At 31.9% G+C, this 13,649-nt stretch overlaps 1 protein-coding gene across 3 annotated transcripts in view; it reads left to right on the forward strand.

Annotated features, from left to right (window-relative positions):
* LOC106458921 (DNA mismatch repair protein Mlh1-like) overlaps positions 1–13,649 on the forward strand; it is a 44,649-nt gene that overhangs the window by 28,911 nt on the left and 2,089 nt on the right. For all 3 annotated transcript variants that reach the window (XM_013918491.2, XM_022385479.1, XM_022385473.1), the window contains exons 12-16: positions 864–952; positions 1,815–1,923; positions 8,424–8,487; positions 9,300–9,464; positions 12,716–12,916. In XM_013918491.2, coding sequence (XP_013773945.1) covers positions 864–952; positions 1,815–1,923; positions 8,424–8,487; positions 9,300–9,464; positions 12,716–12,916 — 628 coding nt within the window. The remainder of the gene's footprint in view (positions 1–863; positions 953–1,814; positions 1,924–8,423; positions 8,488–9,299; positions 9,465–12,715; positions 12,917–13,649) is intronic.

Raw genomic sequence — 13,649 nt, forward strand, 5'->3', positions numbered from 1 at the left:
ATTCATCGTTGAATTTATCGCTAACAAGTCACAGACACCTACTGTAGAAGAATCCTAAGCCCAACAACAACATAGTACATAGTTGTAAGCAAAAAAAACTTGTATATACATACATTATTTTTAAAATCTGACAAATGGCTTTTGGACTGAACAAAATTTTCTCTCTGATTTTTGCCACATAGCCACTATATAGTGAGATAGTTTAATATCTAGTTTTTCAGACCTGTGTTTCACAAGTGTATCTTCACAAAATGTGGTAAGCTTTTAGTTAACAATACAAGTCTATTGTACACAAAATATCAGGTGTGTTACTAAGTTTTTGTACTAAAGCTTTGTCTGTGGAATGCCAAAGTCAGTCTGACTTAGACTCTGACAAATAAGAGTGCAAGGTGATGCTCATATAAAGAAAAAAAATATTTTTGTTCATCGTACAGTTTGCATATTGCATTTATGTAACTTCTTAAGTGGATATCTACAGTTTTTTTATTATCCATATATTTTGTATCTTGCATTTTCTCTATTTTAACATGAACTATTACAAAATTCATTAATGTAGGGTAACATGAATTTGATAATTCTGACATCAAATACATAATATATTGAATGGCACTGTGTACAAGGTCAGAGCATGTATGCTTTGACCTCCACCCATATACATAGGTTAAGGTACTGTTGTTCTTCTTGTTTCATTCTTATTGATTTACCCCCATGAAAAAAACAACAATACAAACATTAAAATGTCATACTGATACTTGTGAATTACAAAAACAAAATTTTGTTGTATGGTGAGTCATATGTATTTTTTAAATTGGTGAAATCTATGTGTATCATTTGAGTAAAACAGAAATTTCTTGTTTGTTCAGCTCTGTAGATGACACACCGACTCAAAGATCAATACAGCTGACAAGTGTTTCCAACCTGAGACAGGAAATCCAGAATAAGGGTCATAGTGGTAAGTGTAAGCTTGTGTTATGTATACCATATAAGTAGACCAACTCCTTGTTTTTACTTTCTGATGTGTTTTTTTTTTTTAGCTGATTCTGTAGTGGTAGATTTAGCTTGAATGTTGAACACCTAATACAACACCTACACATTTTTATCACACCAGAATCCTTAGGGTATCATTTTGGTTTTGTGGAAGAACATTGCTTTTGTTGGGAAGTTCGTATGAAGCACATTGAGAAAGCTGGAACATAATGTAGAATTTAACTTTGTATTCAACAGAAAATTTTAACAGCTGAATGTATGACTTGAATTAAATGGAATTCAACAGTTACTAATCTCAAGACTCGAATAAATTTAAGTAAGAATAACTTAAAGAGTTTATATAGATTTTATATTGGAGTGTAGATATTAATTAAACTCCATAGATGTAAGAAGCATCACTCGGGAGTAGGTTTATTGAGATCATGATAAAATGTTAAGAGTGCTTCAGTGTTTGCTTCTAGAACATAAGGAAGAGTGATTTTGCATTCCAGTTAATTTTATAAATGGTAAATATTGAAAAGTCACTGCAAGTATATTGCTATTTGGAACTTACTCATTAACTTATTGTTTGGTCTCTAAACATACTTTAAAATGTATTTAATTCTCACAGTATTGGAAAAAAAAATGAATACTTATTTTAAATTACATGATCTTGAAATTTTATTTGACTTTTAGTTATTATTCTAACTTGATGTTGTAAGAATATTTCTGACAATAAAACAAAAAACAAACTAGCAGACTTTAAGAAATTAATCATTTGAACTGTTTTTAGGTTGTAGAATTATTATTTTGAACATGTTGATTGTCAGGAACTTTTCCTGTTGTAGGGTTAAAAGAACTGTTCCAAGAGCATACATTTGTTGGCTGTGTAAATCGAGAATTCAGCCTGGTACAACATCAGACGAAGCTCTATCTCACTAATAATCACAGACTAAGGTTAGTTGCAGTAGAACATGGCTTTTTAACTATTAAAGTAGTAAATAAGTTAGAGAATAATCTTGACTAATATGTAGCTGTAGCTAATGTTGAGTAATTAGTGGTATTTAATAATTTATTATTCAATAGGCTCATTAATCGATTAGTACACACACCCTTGTACAAGCACAAGAAAATGGGGGGTGCTCACTTCATAATTTTATCAACCAAAGCATTATTACAACATGGTATTAATTGCCCTATTTTTATTCATGTTGTTGTTGTTTTTTAAGAAATTTTCGATTTACCCTTGGTTTCTTATTGTAGACCTCTCCTGAAAGTAGCCAATTGCAAATTTTTTTGCAAAACATTTTTGTCTAAAACAGATATTTTGCTACAAATTTTTTATCAAAGATAACCTAGGTATTTCCTACTTGGTGAATCAATAGATAATGTCAGCTAAATATCACCATGTGATTGCCATTAGGTTTGTTTTTAAAATATGTAGTAAACCCACACTGATCATTGATATTACCAATAATTTTTTCTATTCAAAACATATCACATTTGCAATTAGAAATAATTAAATAGCTAGTTACCGAATTTCTTTATGTATGTTATTTGAATAGGATAAACATAAAAATAATATTCAATAAAGATTTCAGTCATCAGAATATTTTGCAGTTGACTACCATACTCACTAAACAGTAAACTTAACTCATCTGGATTGAATCTGACAATTTTGTTTTATTTAGTGAACATAAATAGAAAAAACCTCATGTTTAAAAAACAATAAATAAAGCCACAGTATATCTATTTAAAAGTAAGAACACTAATTTTAAATAAAGAACCAAACATCAAGATACCTTTAAAAATAAGTAGTCTTCAGTCATGTGATGTATTTATTTCATACTGTGTATATATTTTTGTGTCTAGGTAAACTACTTGTATCTGATGGTGACAAAACCTTGTGTAAACATTGTAAATTTGTGAATGTGGTAAACTTGTAATAAAGATTTCTTTAGTACTTAGCCAAAGTAAAAACCTTGTATATTTAGATATTTCTCAAGTAGCATTAATTCAGAGCCAAACAACATAAAAATTAGAATACTATCAATATATTTTGCAAAATAAAACTTTTGATAGTTATAACTTTATGTTTCAAAATTTGAAAACCATTAGGGAATGAATTAGAATAAAAGTAGAAAGTTTATTCAGATAATATAGTATTATTTTATTAACAAGTAGCAATAATGTTTAACTAGCTGCAGTAATATTTTGTTTCCATAATGATGGTATTATACCAGTTAACTATTTAAAAGTTAACTGTGTAACACTAACTAAATTTTCATTATTTTTTATATGAAAGAAGAGATTTCCACTATAATAATATAATCTTTTGGATTAATTTTGACCATATAGTCTTAAAGTAACCTAAATAAGTCAAAGTAAAATAATATCAATATATTGTATAAATGATTAGCTCAATCAAGTTATAATTCATGAATTTCAAAGCTTGAATCTTATCTAACTTAATGGAAATATTTTGATTATTTGGATAGTTGGAATAATCAATAAAAGTAGATATTCAGAAACCCTTATTTTGATTAGTTGATTATTTTCATGACACTTGATTTAATTGTAATTTCGATTAATGGAATGCTGGAATAGTTGTAAACACTAATTTCAATTAGTTGATTATTTTTATAACAACTGATTTAATCATAATATTGAGTTTTAGAATAATCTGAAAAAAATACTCAACTAATTGAAATTAGTACTTCAGATTATTCTAAAACTCAATATTATGATTAAATCAGTTGCTATAAAAATAATCAACTAATTGAAATTAGTGCATGATATAAATCAATTAATATATGAGACACTAACCAGTGTAATTGCTGCTCATAGAAAACTGATTAAATTACCCATTTCTAGTTGTAGTACGTATGGAATAATATCTGTAAAGTAAGTTTTACAGAAACATGTTTAAAATGTTTACATGAATATTTAACCTACCACCACTTTGTTGGCTGGTATTTAAGTATATGATGAGATACTTTTATTCTTGGGAAAATTTTTTCTTTCCTGTTGATATTGCACTTTATGTAGAAGGACTCGTACAATACTTTTGTTTGATTGTTAGTTTACTTAAACTGGATTGTTTTCTGCTAGTATTTAACCATCTACTGAAAAATTAGCTTAATCTTCTTTGCATATCTATTTCTACTCTTGAAACTGTACCATTTCTGGTATATTGTCACACAAAAGGGATTTGTATAATCTTCTACAGGTTGTAATGTCATTGGTTATGTCACACTTGGAGTATTGTCTTCATTCTTAGGCACTGTACCTCAGAAAGGAAATTGAATTGTTGGAAAGGGTTCAGAGAAGAGCTGCTAGGATAATACCCAAGATGGAAAGGTTATCATATCAGGATATGTTAAGACAGGGTTTCCCAAACCTTTTTGAGTTGTCGACCCCTTGACAAACTTATAAAGTTGTCATCAACCCCCAAATTCATATTTTTTAAGAAGCATAAAATAAAACAAGTAATTAAATTAAAATTTATTTTTAACATATGTATTTTTCATTATTGTGTGAATTTATACACTGGAAGATTTGAGAAAAGAAACAAATGTCATTCACTCACTGTTGCTATTAGGCATAGAATGGTTTGTTGTATAGGCCAACCTTACCCTAGGGGCCTTTTTTTCATATTTAATGCTTAGAATGTTAAGTTTAGGGGGACACAACTATACATTTTGCATGGAAGAAGTAATCTTCATCAAAAACAGCTTTATTTTTCTAACAGAATGTTTGGCATCTGGAATGGGTTGCCTTTGGATGTGGTGGGTGCAGTTAATTTTTGGGAGTTTAAGGGAAAGCTTTCATTCTTCAAACTGTACTTTATCTTGCTGGTAAATTACTATCCAAAATAAAACATGTATAATATTGTGTACATTTGTTAATTCTGCTATTAATGCTGTATTCTGGTATATAATTACCTAAAGGAGAACTTCCATAATATTAGGTAAAATTGCTACTTTACTCTTGAAGTTGTGTTTTTCTTGCTAGTATTCTGCTACCCAAAGAGGAACTAGTGTAATTTTGTGAATATGTGGAAATTTATTTTATAAATTACATTTTTTCTTTCTTGTACGGCATTACCAAAACATAAATATATATAATCTTAGATCCTTTGTGTTCCATTTTTTGAAAAATTTATATTGCTTTTTCTTCTTCTTTTTTTTTTTGTATATATTTAAAATGCAAAAATCTAGTTCTTATTTACAAATAAAATGTTTTAGTGTTATTTTATAAAATCTGTTTAATACATAAGTATGTAATAAGAACATAATTCTAGAACAACAACTCATCTTCTCATGCAGTAATACTATCTTCGTCATGTATCTGCCTATGAGATTTGCATGCCACTAGCCTTGAGCTAATTCTCACTTAAAACAAGTATTTAATGTGAATTGTGCTAGTGAATGATGACATCATAATGTGACAAAATCCCTTCACCAATATGAGGGTGACACAACCTCTATCTTCAGTAACTCCTCCTTTGCATTTGCTCTTGTGATAATGTCATTCTTTTCCTCAGCATTGACTAGAATGGGTATGTTTGAAATTTATTAGTTAATTATGTGAGACATATGATAGTTTCTGACACTTGAATTTAATTCAAGTTTAATTGGTTTTCATTGATAACTGAACACATGGAAATCAAATTTGAATGTCTTTTTTTTTTCATATTTACCCATAATGAGATCTCAAGTGATGTTGTCTTCCACTTTGGTGATGTCCTAACACAAAGCATTTGTGTATCATTGGTGAGATGGGGGTGGAGTCATTGTCTGTGGTGGACACAACAGCCAGTGTTTGACGTGTTGTTGGTTCATTCATTGCCACTGGGCCTTCTCTTCCTGTTTGTTATCTCTGGCTCCTTCTCTGTATTTGGGCACGGTGATGATGTTTTACCAGTTTTTCTCTCACAGAAGGTTGCTCTAGGCAAGGCATTATCTGCAAAAGAAATTCCTCACCATTTTATTCTCTTCCTTGACATGGTTTTTAAGGTATGTTCCTTTCTTTCTCTTTCCACTCTGTCTTCTTATGCTACCCATACTTCACTAGATATCACATGTACCCAGGAGTGTTTTGTCTTCCTTGATTCTCTTTCAATTAACTCAATTTTTTTATTACTATGTTTTATCCCCCTTATTTACTTTCCCATTCACTTGTATTTTTCTTTCTGATGCCCAATCTTCACATTTTTGTCACTTCTTCACTACCATCCTACATTACCTCTCTCTATTTCATCATGCTCCCAGGAATTTCTAGAGGTTCGTTCTCTTCTTTTCACTATATTGACTCTTACTACTTCTGATCTATCATGTCTTGCTTGATTCCTCTGCTGTTGGGACCTGTTGGGTAGGGATGCTTTTTTTTCAGCTAATGTATGCCTCCCTCACACTTCTATCCATGGCCTTCATTGAGCTCCTTTTCTTTGCCCACAGATCTTCAGCAATGTCCCTGTCTTGCTGGAGATCTAGCCTAGCCTGACCCAATATCTGTTACTATTGTATACTGTAGTCTCTCCTCACCTTTCTGTTCTTGTTTCTATGCCTTCAGAATCCATATTCCCTCTTACTTTCCCATCTTCTCGGCCTTCTTTCACTTCCTGATATTGCACCCAACACTTGTCTTCTTGGTGTCTACCTTAACAGGCTTGGCCCATCTGTATATATCATTTCACATATCAGGGCTGTGGTCCCATGTCTTTTTTCATGCTTGCCCTTTACTCGTTACTTCTGGGCATGTTCTTCAACTTCATTCTTTGTCAGCTTTGGCTTTCATCTCTTTACCTACAAGGACCAGAATGTTTTGTCAACAAGATTTATGCATCTTTTGCACTATGCCCATGAGGTTCTTTTCCTTGGAAAACTGTGTTTTCTGTTGCACCACTCCTTCCTTTGGACCATACACATGTGCCACTTCCAGTGGTATATGCAAAACCTGTGAAACCTTTTCAAGTTCTGTTGTCCTAAATTGTGTACTTGCTTCTCCTCCACTTGACTTGTATTAATGGTTCAACCATGCCAATACCACGATGAGCACCTCCTTGCTGCACACCTGACTAGATTTCCATCTCTACACCGATGCCTGACTGACTACATGACTCAATGCGTGTGAGTTCTCAAGGGTCATTCACTCCACATCAACATATTGAACTTCCTCTGGTTTGTTGGAGATGTTACCACCTCCTCACCTCAACAATTCCAAAGTCTTCCCATATATCAACCATCAAGGTTATATCCATTGTGGGAATCTTTGCTTCCAAGCTCTAGATTTGTTGTTTGGATTTACTTCCATTGAGTATGTCTCTTAAATTACATGTGCCAGAGGCTCTGAACGTGATATTAGATCTCCACACTTGGCCAGACAGAATTCTACCCTCAGTGTGGTCTTTTTACCTTCAGGTTTTTCATTAGGTTTGCCCTCAGTTCTTCACACCCCTCTTCAATCCCTTCACCATTCCTCTTTGCACCACAGATTCACTCATCTAGCCCCTGGTTCCTCAACCTTCAGCTCTGGTGGTTATTGCTCTAACCTGGGCCTGATTTTGCTCTTTTTTGTATGTATCTCCCTAGTGTCCTTATTTTCATACATGACACTCCTTATCTGGTCCTGTTGGTGGCACCAATTTGGCCTATACATCTCTAGTTCCCTCTGTATTGTCAATTGATGTTCCAGCTTTCTCTTCCACTACTTTCCTTCTTTTACTCTGACTCTTTTTTTTTCACCCAGGAGTGTTTCCCCTTGTCTTTACACATGGGATTTGTCTGGACCATTGCTCAGAAGATCCAACTATTTGTTTGTGTAGCCTTCTTATATCATTCCTGTAATCCTTCAACCTTGTCTATCAATGGCAGTAGTGGGTTTTCAGTGTTGGTTTGTCCGCTTCCCTTCTTCTGGGTTGGCCTACTATAGCAGCTTTGTCGACCATTTTATGCATTTCTCTTTATCACTAAATGTTCTCTTTCCCTATCCTCTCCATGTAAATGTGGGCTTCTAGCACTTGTGTGTGTGTAGAAGTTAGTTATTCTCTCAGAAGATAACTTTTCCTAATCTGAAAATGTATTTCCAATAAATATCTTCACACACATTCCTACCCATCCTCTCCAACTTCCAGTGCACATTTTTTTTCTTGATTCATCAAAGAATAAAGTTATAACAAGTACAAGTAAGTAGGAGTAGTTAGTGTGCTTGGAAATTATATCACCCTCTTTTTGGTTGACGACTTTTGTTGAATGATGACATCATCGTGCACCAGCACAGTTCATATTAAACAAGGGAATTTAGGTGAGAGTTAACTCAAGGCTAGTGTAATGCAAATCTCATAGACAGACAGGCAAGGAAGATAACAATTCTGTGTGTAGAGGTGACTATCTATCAGAAATACATTTTTAGATTAGGCAAATGTTAACTTTAAAGTATAGTTGATTTTGTTTTAGTGAGGAATTGTTCTACCAAATCATGATTGAAAACTTTGGAAATTTTGGGATTCTGAAGCTTTCAGTAAGTAGATCTTATGATTTTTCAAATAATAATAATATGTGTTGGATTCTTTAAATTATTACACTTTGGTCTTACTTATATTTTTTCCTTTTTAAGTTGATAATAAATTCAGAACCTTATCTTATGAAATCTCTCCCTCTCGCAACTTGAATTTTAATCCAATTTTTAAGCTATTTCTTCCTGGTAGTAGTAAGTTGTGTTTTTATTATAAACATATGATTTAGAACAGTGTTTTCCAGCCGGATTTGCCAGACAACCCCTGTGTCTAGGCTTTGGTCATAGCGACCTCCCCACTAACTCTACAAGGATGAAAAATTCTTGATGTTTCTTAGCACAGTTCATCATAGTTCATACCAAAGTGATATGTGCATCTCTCAGACACCTTGAAGGCTGAAAATGCATTACCTTTATAGTGCTATTTGTAGTTCTTTCACTAGGAATTTTACAAAAATATAATTGCATAAAGAAAACTCATTCAAATATTCATATTTGCTCAAATAACCAGTAAGGGAAGTAAAGTCTGATATGAAGTAGTCCCTATTTTTTTATGTTTAAATATCCTTAAGTAACTAGTAAGGCTATTAAAGCATTACATGACACCTTTTTATTTTTATGTTCATATTTGCTCAAGTAACCGGTAAGGCAAATAAAGTCTGATATAATAGTATTTCTTGTTTTTGTAATATTTGGATTTGCCTATGTACCTAGCAAGTCAAATATATTGTGAGAGAGTTTTATTCTATTTGTTTCTCACCTAAATTCTTTTTATTCTTCCTGTATTTACATATAAAAATATTTTCTGTATCTAACAGTCACCAGCTCCAATTTATGATTTAGCCATGTTGGCATTAGAGAGTGAGGAGAGTGGCTGGTCAGAATTAGATGGGCCAAAAACTGGTTTAGCCCAATACATTGTGGACTTCTTGAAAACAAAAGCTGAGATGTTAGAAGATTACTTCTCACTGGATATAGATCAGGTACTTGAAAAATCAGGCTATGTAACTTAACATGAAGATAATAAGTTTTGTATTTTACATTCTTACATGTAAAGTGAGTAACTTGTAATTGTGAAGTAATAATTTTATTCATCTATAATGTAAGTATTATCTTTCTTTCTCAGTAATCTTATTTTCTAACTCATGATTTCATGTACAGAGACCATTGGTACAATAAGGTTGTGTTCCAGCTTGTATAGCATAGACTTTGATTAGAAAACATGTTTAACTAATAACTTATTTCATTGGTTATATACTTTCATGTGCTGTTAAGTTAACATTTTTAACCACCAGAATAATTTCCTGCTTGTAAGGTAATATTTTTAACTATTTGTATCTTTTTTTATCCCCATATATTCTAATATATTTAGCCAGCAATATTTTTAATTGGAAATATTGCATTTTTCACTGGTGAGGCTGGCTGTATTTGTTACTGTTAAGACTTCTTCGTGGGTAAAATTTTCTATTAATTTACTATTCTTGTACACATTGACTGATACAAAAAATAACTTATAACGCCTTCATTCACAAGTGAAATGTTTAATATGTGCTGAATGTTTAGTCATCCATCGGAATAATGTATCATACCATCTAGTTAAAAGGTCATGCTTGACATTGTTTCTTGAAGTGGTGGTCAGTTTGACAAAGTACTTCTCAGACTGGAAATCCATAGAAATGTAACACGGATTTCCCCTTTATCCCCTCTAAAAATGTTTTTGTAGATTATGTTCTTTGCTGTTAATTACAACATACAGTTGTTTTGTTGCTCATGTATGAACACCAAACCATTGCTTGATTAGTCAGATAAACTATTGTTATAACAGCTCTTGCCTCTATTTAAGCAGTTGAAATTTTCTACATGAAAGGAAAAACGTTCTTCTATTTGAGTTTACTGCTGACTTCAATGTAACTGATGACAATGTACAAGTGAAGAATAAAAATGAACAGCTCGATTAAATTGTCATTAAGATTAGGTTCTGTCCATTTTTGAAGTAGTTACAAGTCCAGGTTTGTGTGTAATGATAGTTATGGTATTTTGAAAATTTTAATTTCAAAAATTCTAATTTAGATCTAACTTTTTGTTTGTTCATTTTTGAATTTTGTGCAAAGTTACATGAGGGCTAGCAATTCATAATTTAGTGGTAATAGACTAGAAGGAAGGCAGCTAATCAACTCTTTGTTTACTTTGTTACAATGAATAGTGTGATTTACCATCACATTATAACATCCCATGGGTAAAAGGGCAAGCATGTTCAGTGATGGGTATTCAAAGCCGTTACTCACAAATTGTGAGTCAAGTGCCCTAACAACCAGGCCAACTTTCTTTTTTTAATTAATCAAAATAGAAATACAACTAGAGAAGCACTCAGTAGAGCACATACATCTGCCATGTTGCATTAATCATATTCGGCTCTCAAAAAATATGAAAATATGTCCAAGTATCCATCATTATCAATGGTCATGGACTTTATTTGGCAGGATAATGAAGAATAATATTCAACAAATGTCCACCAAGTTTCATCAAAATCCGATCGTTTTTGACTGAGGTACAGAGCAAAAATAGTGTGAAAGTTGGTCCCCATGTTAACAGATGTGGAATTTTTGTGACCTTGTTATGACTTTGACCCTCCTAAAACTAATCACTGCTTAGTTGGATCATAGTCCAGTGGTGGAGGTAAAGGTTCATTCTTATACATAAAACTTTAATAATGTTTACAGTTGTGAAAACTACTACATTCAGTCAAATATTCAGGAATAAATGTTTAGGTTGAAGGTGACAAGAATTTTAGATTATTTACTTTTGATTTTAATTTAGCTATAGTTTGAAATCATCTAATAAAAATTGTTTTGCTTAAATCAATGGGTATAATTTATTTTACAATTAAACCTTTTATTTTTCTGTAGTGCAGTAAATAAACATAATTCAAACTGATCACACAAGCAGTGCTAGGACCGTAATTTTGGGTAGATTTTGGCCTTCAAATGTTCGGAACACCTTATCAAATGAAAGTATGAACCTTCGATAGCACTAATTTAATAATGATGTCACTATAATTAAGTACTAGTTTTTATCTAATTGGAAATTAGAAATGAAAAATTTGTACAATGAAAGGTAAAATCATTATTCTGAATTACAGCTGACTAGTTTCAGTAAAACAGTTACCATTATAAGGACTAATTTCTATGAAAAAAAAACAAATCTTTACTTAAAAGTTCAATTCCAAACAAGTCACCTGAATGTGCATGGGGCTGATCTAACGAACTTATCCTATGCTGGAGAAGTAACATAGATTGTATTTACAAATTACAAAGTGTATTTGCACTAAAACTATGTCTGTGAATAGACAAAGTCAGTCTGACTCAGACTAACAAATCATTGTGCAGGGTGGTGTCCATGTGAAGAATAACCATATTTTGTTCTTTATACAGTTTGCATTTGCATAATCTTTAAAATCTTCTAAATGTATATCTAAAATTTTTTCAGCATCCCTGTATATTGTATCTAACATGAAATCAGCAGTGTAGAATAACATGGAATGCTGTTAACTCTACTATGAATTCATCATACCATGTTGGATGGCACTCTGTACAAGTTTGTGGCATGTGCACTTTGACCCCACCTGGGCATGTAACATACGGTCATTTAAGAGCCACAGTATTTTTAACATAACATTTTTGATTAGTAATCCTACATATTAATAAACAAATGACTAACCAGAACAGGATAATGCTAACAATATGGTAAGCAAATAAATAAATATATATATATACCTTCAACTCCAATAACAATAAAAGAAAGGGTAGAAAAGAGAGAGTTATTAACAGTCATTTTTTTAACAAGACTGTTGATTAATTAAATATATGTCTTGGGGAAGGGGGGGTTGAGTTACATCAGTACTGCTTTTTCAACGTTGAAATAAAAAAAATCAAATTTTCCATATGAGTCACATTTGATGTGTAATTACTATTCGGACATTGTCAAATAGTTTTAGTTAATAAAAGAGTAAAAAAAATCAGACTGCTTGGTGAATCTTCAAACACAGCCCTAGGCAGCAATGGACATGATAAGAAGTGGTAAAACTGAAACTGTAATTGCTGATTTTGTTAAGATCTTGAATAATAGTGATTATGGAGAAAACAAATATTTTAGATATATTGTGATTATCTTAATTTAATGATATATCATACACATGAATTAGTTTCAATATATATTAATTTCTCATTCATTACAGGAGGGGAATATTTTAAGCCTTCCATTGCTACTAGACAAATATATCCCGCCCTTAGAAACACTACCTATGTATGTCCTAAGATTGACTACTGAAGTTGACTGGGAAACAGAAGAAGAATGCTTTCAGACATTTTGCAGAGAAATGGCCCGATTTTATGCTTTTCCAAGAGATGGTGTTGAGACTTGTACGAGTTCAGATACGGTAACAGTGAAACTTCATTTACACTACATTCCGTTTTTTTTTATTCTTAAAAAATAGCAACAACACTTTCACTCCATCTAGGGAGCCTTTGAAAGCTGTAAAAACCCTTTTTACTAGTAGCACAATCTTTATAACTGTTAATTTTTTCAAATAGCCTGTAAAATTCTTTATTTTGGTATGTTGAAACTTTATTTTCCTAAAGTACAATAAATATCCACCAAACAGAATTCTAATTCTGTCAGCAGGATGACCCGTGTGTTGCATGCATGTCTTTCATACTTATTTATAGTTGGGTAAATGTATATGTTCTTATTTTGTCATTAAGAATTGATTTTATATATACATATTATGTAAAATATTTTTAAGGTATTTTGACTGACTTGATCTCCTAATCTGTCCAAATAAAGGAAATAAAAATGTGTTTTAAGCCTAGTGGTCTGGAAAACAACCTGAAAGAAACAATTTCAAAAATCTTTAAGTTGAAAGGGCTTCAGGAACAGTTCATAGTAGGTTCTGGCAGTTTACCACAATTTATCACAAACATTTTCATTTGTGACAAAAATTATATTTATAATGATCAACACATGAGATTAATATAAAACATGCTAAACTACAAATAAGTAGGTTATGTCATACTATTTCCTCTGTTAGTAATATGAAGAGTGACAATATTAACACATATTGTAATGTAACGTCTCTGTATGTTTGTTTGTTAATTCTTCTAAGATACAAG

The sequence above is a fragment of the Limulus polyphemus genome, unplaced genomic scaffold, assembly GCF_000517525.1.
Source record: "Limulus polyphemus unplaced genomic scaffold, Limulus_polyphemus-2.1.2 Scaffold25, whole genome shotgun sequence".
NCBI lineage: Eukaryota > Metazoa > Arthropoda > Merostomata > Xiphosura > Limulidae > Limulus > Limulus polyphemus.